This window comes from Sinocyclocheilus grahami, unplaced genomic scaffold (assembly GCF_001515645.1).
Source record: "Sinocyclocheilus grahami isolate Dianchi unplaced genomic scaffold, SAMN03320097.WGS_v1.1 scaffold114.1, whole genome shotgun sequence".
Classification (NCBI taxonomy): Eukaryota; Metazoa; Chordata; class Actinopteri; order Cypriniformes; family Cyprinidae; genus Sinocyclocheilus; species Sinocyclocheilus grahami.
The window spans coordinates 637,901-644,596 of record NW_015505293.1 but is presented as its reverse complement, the minus strand read 5'-3'; the positions used below and the strand labels follow the sequence as shown (position 1 = coordinate 644,596).

The window sequence follows — 6,696 nt, the reverse complement described above, 5'->3', positions numbered from 1 at the left end:
TGTTTACAGCGGAAAGCAAGGAAACGCTTTAAGCGCCACCTGCTGGCAGAGAGTGAATCTGCATCTCATTCAGCTCATCCGCTGTTTCATGCAGATATTTTTATGTATAGTTTTCAAACCATTCTGTTTTTGCTTCAGATTTTGAAATTATACAATCTAATTTAGATTAAAAACTGCTCATGTTGCATGTATGCAGCATCTTTGTTTGGATCATGATTAAAATGCCGTTTTTGCCTCTAATTTTAAAAGGAAAGAGCACAGACAAAGCCTTAGTTTGTTTATATGAAGAGATTTCTTTTATTTGTGTTACGTATTTATTTGATTTGGGGCTTGTTTTAAAATTTCAATTTAGTTTTGTTATTTACATTATATTTCAATTGTGTTATTTAGCAGACGCTTTTATCCAAAACGACTTACAAATGAGGACAATAGAAGCAATCAAAACCAACAAAAGTGCTATAAGTGCTATATTAGTATATTATTATAGTGTTATATTTCAATTTCACAAAGAAACGTGCAGCATTTTGTCCAAGCAATAATAAAAGGACACATTTAATTTATAATTAGTCTTAAATCTCATTTTGTTAAAAAAATTTGTGAATCGTGAGTTGAGTGAATCGTTACATCCCTAATGTTAACTGTTTTAGGATTGATCTGCTAGTTGTGAAAAAATGATTTTAATTGGTGCCAAAATGAATCATTATAGATTTTAGCAAAGCCACAGTGATTGTTAAGCCCATGAACTGATCTTAACACTTACATGTAAGACTTTTTTTTTTTCCAGTCGTATTTTGTTTGTAATCCCATTCCTGTCATTACAGGTAGACTCATTTCAGGAGTATGTGAAGCCAGTGGTGAACCCACAGCTCTCTGAGTTTTGTGTAAAACTTACCGGAATCACACAGGCAAGATTTATGAACTGCATATTGAATTAAATAACAATTTAAGATGTGTTCAATACCAGCCAAAAATTTGAAGATGTAATTTTTTTTTTTTTTTTTTTAAGATTTTTTGAAAAATTTATATATTTTTTTCAAATAAAAGCTATTCTTTTGAACTTTAAATGATTTCTAAAGGCTCATGTGACACTGAAGACTGAAGTAATGCCTGCTTAAAATTTAGCTTTGCCATCATAGGAAGACTTTACATTATAAAATGTATTTAAAAAAAAAATGTAATTCTTATAGTAATTCACATTTCAGCGCTTTTTAAAAAATACTGTTTATTTATTACTATTTTTGATCAAATAAATGCAACCTCAGTGAGCATAAAGAGCCTTCTAATAAAAAAAATAATTACAAAAATGACTGACCCCAAACCTTTGATAGTAGTTTTCGTAGTGCTTTTCATGTGCCATCTGTGTTTTTTGTCTAAAATTAAATGGAAAGCAATTGCTCAAGCTTTCATTTTTAATTCTCAATATTTTTTCTTTTTTCTAGAAAATGGTGGATGAGGCAGAAACTTTCCATCAGGTTCTAAAGCGAGCAGTTTCTTGGCTACAGGAAAAAGAACTTGGCACAAAGTACAAATATACATTTTTGACGGATGGGTAAGGATTAACCACACATTTTAAGCATGAATCTAATGAAATTCAATACAATGTACAGCTCACTATCTTGTCTGTGTAGGTCATGGGACATGGGAAAATTTCTTCATACCCAGTGTAAACTGAGTAGCATCAGATACCCACAGTTCGCCAGAAAATGGATCAATATCAGAAAGTCTTATAGAAACTTTTATAAGGTTTGTTTTTATGTTAATTTTTCTTATGATTCCTTATGAAAGTCACAGAAAGAAAATCTGAATGAAAAAATTGTGTTTGGATGTAAATAAAGGATCTTGGTGTCTAAATAGTACAAATGGCTTAGGATATCTGATATTTTATTACATTTGAACAAATACTGACGTTTTCGTGTGTCTCGTGCTTGTTTCTCACAGGTTCCTCGTACTCAAACGAAACTAATCTGCATGCTGGAGAATCTTGGTATGCAGTATGATGGACGTCCCCACTGTGGTCTAGATGACTCCCGCAACATTGCCAGAATTGCCATCCACATGCTGAAGGACGGCAGTCAGCTGCGGGTGAACGAGTGCTTGCATTCAGGAGAACCACGGAGCGTGCCTATCTCTGCCCCTATTGAAGGAGCCCCAGCACCTCAAACCCCCAAGAAAAGAGACTGAAAAGATCATTTAAAGACTCTTTCACAAAAATAACATTGCTTAATCTGTACAAATATGAGAACCTATCTCCATGTGAATGTAAGATAAAGGAGACTAACTAATGTGGGTTTTCTTAAAATTGTTCCAGAAATGTGTACAGTTTCTTTTCTGCAAAAGTTTACACCATAGCAGATCAGTGGGGTGAGGCTGTGCTTTCACTTTTACTAAAAATTGAGTTTATGTACTGTATTTTGAAACTTGCTCCTGATAAACTGAAACAGTAGTTTCAAGTAAAAGGCTTTTTTCAAGCCTAACTGATGGGCGATTAATACTTGCAATACTGCATTGCATTGCTTTTCTTAATTCATGTTGCACTTCCAATGAAAAACTCAATTTGTATTTTTCTGTCAATAAACATTTTTTTTTATGATGCCACTGTACAATATTATTTTAAGAGATATATAATTTTATATGCTATTCCTATTTGCTCAAGATCTGATTTTCAAGTGTACTAAATTTTTTTAGTTAAACTTATTGGGTTCTTTGCACTGTAATAGTCTATGCAAAGTTAAGATATGTTTTGGTTACGCAACAGGACTTGTCAACACAAAGTTCACTGTTTCTGGCCACCATATCTAATTTTCCAAGGCCATGCAATAATAGAGATAGTCAATCAAGTATGATATGTTAACACACAGTCATGATCATTCTAATGTACTGATGTTGTTGTAAAATGTTTTATTAGTGCATGTAATTATGCAATTTCTCTTACTTTTCAATGTTAATATTTCTGTTGATCTGATTAGATATTAATTTAGCAAAAGTATTGCGGCTGAGCATCATGTCCAGCAGATGGCGTCAAATAACACTTTTCTAAATAATCGTGAGCAACACAAAGCCCACCATCATCAATAAAGTCAACAAGGAGACAGGCGGACTAATTGGCATGAATTTGGTTTGTGTTTCACTTATGAATTTTGTATTTATTACCAGGTTGTTTGTACAAAGACTAAAGTCCCTTTCATATCGTAGGCAAACAGGATCCAGCTGTCTTCATGTGATGTTTTGGAAGAAAGCTATTATTTACATTGGGTGGCGCACGGTCTTATGATGTTACAGGATGTTACATACTGTTAGTAAAACCGAAACAATAGAAACGCAGTTACTTTCACATACCACCTTCACTGCACGCGACGCTACTAACAAACGCTATTATTATCAATACTGCTGTTAATACGCGACGCATGCTTCGTCACCACCTAACTGACCAATCAAGGCTTTTGTTTATGCGAGCGTTGCGTTGCTCGCGCGTAGAGAAGGTGGGGCTTTGACGCAGTGTTGTTCCTGTGAACGTTCACTGTTGGCTGCATGCGCAGAGAATAGGCGGAGACACACAAGGAGAGACTACAGCAGCCACCACTGCCCTTCTTTCATTCTAACTAACTGGATATGTCTTAGATATTTTCTCTCATGTGGTATCAAAGGACGCGCTGGCGGAATCGCCAGCCTCGCGCACTGGGCTGATGCGACTTTTGATGCGCGCGTGCGGTTTTTATCCTGCGGTCGATGGCGCAGATAAAGAGGATGCGTGAAAGAACACAGCCCAGCCCTATTTTTCTGAATGCAATTGAATGGAACTGCATATTTTCGGATGAAGATGAAATCGGCATGGTCTAAATGTTGGTTTCATCTGGATTGCTGTGCGGAGAACCCGAATCGATAAAGCAAGTGAAGGCGGCACTATGCTGCCTAAGTGATTGATCACTGTGCTCAATGAGAACAAGGAGAAGCACGGCTTCGATACGATGGCTGAGGAGAATAACCTGAAGACAGCTAGGTTATGGAGGGATGCTGCTTTGCGCTCCAGGAAGCTGAGGAGCAATCTGAGACAGCTGACTCTCAGCACCAAAAACTGCCAGAAAATTACATTACCCGAGGACATAAAGGAGATCGAGGTCCTCAATCTGGGCAACAACTCCCTTCAAGAGCTTCCAGAGGGACTGGGCTCAACCCTAACCAGGCTTCGCATCCTCATCCTTCGAAGGAACAAGTTTGCAACAGTTCCCACTGCAGTATTTCAACTTAGTCAGCTGGTTGAATTAGATATCAGTCACAACTGCTTGAACCACTTTTCAGAAGATATTGATCTTCTCAAGGGGCTTATAAAGTTGTGCATCAGTCATAACAAAATCCAATACCTGCCATCTCAGATTGGGACTTTGCAAAGTCTGGAGGAGCTTGACATCAGCTTCAACGAGCTGCATGATTTCCCCAGGTCCTTTTCACAGCTCAGGAAGCTCAGAACGCTCGATGTGGATCATAACAAGCTACAGCGTTTCCCTTCTGAAATACTTGCCCTCTCTGATCTGGAGGAGCTTGACTGCTCTGGGAATAAACTAGAAGGTCTTCCGGGTAACATCATGATGCTCCAATCTATTAAAATCTTGTGGCTCAGCAGCACTCACCTCTCGTTTTTGCCTGAAACATTTTGTGAGCTGCAGAACTTGGAGAGCCTGATGCTTGATGATAATTTCCTCACAAGCCTGCCGCAATCGTTTGGGAAACTGCAGAAACTGAAAATGCTCAATCTCTCCTCAAACTCCTTTGAACATTTTCCTCAGGTTATCATCAAACTCACCAGTTTGGAGGAGTTGTATTTAAGCCGGAATAAACTGACGTTCCTCCCTGAGGAGGTAGGACAGCTGTGCAATCTTGCTAATTTGTGGTTGGACAATAATAGTATAACGTTTCTCCCGGACTCTATTGTAGAGCTAGGGAAATTGGAGGAGCTGGTTTTACAGGGTAACCAAATCGCCATCCTCCCAGACAATTTTGGAAAACTTGCCAAAGTCAACATCTGGAAGGTGAAGGATAATCCTCTCATTCAGCCCCCATATGAAGTGTGCATGAAGGGGATCCCCTACATAGCTGCCTATCAGAAGGAGCTTGCACATTCCCAACCTGCTGTAAAACCCAGGCTTAAACTGGTTTTGATGGGCCAGAAAAATGCAGGGAAAACCACACTCAGGCAGTGCATTGTCAACAAACCGTCTGATGCCAAGATGGCCATTGGATGTAGGGGTATTGACGTGACGAACTGGGTAGCGGATGCAGATCGGAGTCTTACATTCATTGTATATGATTTATCTGGTAAGCAGAACTATGATCTTATCAAACCCTTTTTCCTGTCTCCCGGAGCACTTTATGTTTTGGTGGTGAATCTGAAATTGTATACATCAAAGAGCTTCTACTCCCATGTTGGTGGTTTCCTCCACCTGCTCAGTGCCAAGGTGCCACATGCAGTTGTTTGCATTGTAGGGACCCACTGTGACTTGTGTGAAGAGGTCGAGGTTGAAGAAAAGTGCCTGGATATTCACAGACAGATTTCGCTCCAGGAAAAAATGGACACTGAATGCCTACAAGTGCTTCCCCTGCAGGTTGACGAAGCCCTTGAGCAAGGTTACGGTGTTCGGACTTCTAGCCCCCATGTTCTCTTTTATGGGGTCATGGATAAAAACTTGAGACGTAAAAAGTCTCAGTTGCAATATATGCTCAACAATCGACTACAAATCCTCTCTCCGGTGATTTGCGTCAGCTGCATGATGGCTCATAGAAACATCCAGCATTTGAAAGAGAAGCTCATGTCTGTCGCCGATCACAGGGAGATTTTCCCCAATCTTCACAGAGTTCTGCCAAAGTCATGGCAGATGCTTGAGGAACTGCATTTTAAGCCACAGGATTTATGGCTTTCCTGGTGGGATTCGGCCCGGTTTGGCCTTCAGGCTGGGCTGACGGAGGACCGCCTGCAAAGCGCGCTCTCGTACCTACACGAGAGCGGTAAACTTTTGTACTTTGAAGACAGCATGACGTTGAAGGAATACGTCTTCCACAATCTACCCCGATTTATCGCCATCTTGAATGTGTTTTTTCAGAGAGACCTCGCTGCAATGCTTGAGAAACTACAGGCTGAAGGAGATGATGGAGATAGCATCAGGTCTACACAGATGCACGGTCACGTGGAGGGGTTTCTGTTGCATGGCTTGCTGCCGTCAAATGTGATTCGATTGTTGCTTAAGCCCCTGGTACAGACACAGCAGGACTTGCACCTGATCATGGAACTGCTGGAAAAGATGGGCGTGTGCTACTGTGTCAACAAACCTCGCAGCAAGCCGCTTAATGGAGCCACCGTCTGGTATAAGTTTCCCAGTCAGGTCAGCAACGAGGAGCCCCATCCTGAGGCCTCGGCCAGTGGGGGGTCGTCAATCCCTGGTCAGTTCTTCTCGGTTGAGCAGCTGCAGATTGAATACAGGTTTCCTTTCTTCACCCCTCTTGGACTTTTTGCACGGTATAGCGTGCAAATCAACAGCCACGTGGTGCAACGGTCCGATGGAAAGCATCATATCTTTGCCTATCGGGGTAAAGTGCCTGTGACGGTGAGTTACCGGCCCTCTCGGAACCGATTGCAGCCTGAGACCCTCTCCATTTCCAGCCATGCATCCTTGCCAAATATCTGGACAGCTTGGCAAGCCATTATTT

At 40.5% G+C, this 6,696-nt stretch overlaps 2 protein-coding genes across 2 annotated transcripts in view; both read left to right on the top strand.

The window, feature by feature from the left end:
- Window positions 1-2,591, top strand: part of eri1 (exoribonuclease 1) — a 5,991-nt gene extending 3,400 nt beyond the window's left edge. The window contains exons 4-7 of the mRNA XM_016277680.1: window positions 822-905; window positions 1,440-1,549; window positions 1,629-1,743; window positions 1,939-2,591. Coding sequence (XP_016133166.1) covers window positions 822-905; window positions 1,440-1,549; window positions 1,629-1,743; window positions 1,939-2,181 — 552 coding nt within the window. The 3' untranslated portion in view covers window positions 2,182-2,591. The remainder of the gene's footprint in view (window positions 1-821; window positions 906-1,439; window positions 1,550-1,628; window positions 1,744-1,938) is intronic.
- Window positions 2,592-3,513: 922 nt separating this feature from the next.
- Window positions 3,514-6,692, top strand: LOC107589271 (malignant fibrous histiocytoma-amplified sequence 1 homolog; the record flags this gene model as incomplete). The annotated part of the gene is made up of 1 exon (XM_016277667.1): window positions 3,514-6,692. A coding segment is annotated over exon 1 (2,727 nt), but the record flags the coding sequence as incomplete, so codon positions are not given.
- Between the last annotated feature and the right edge of the window lie 4 nt (window positions 6,693-6,696).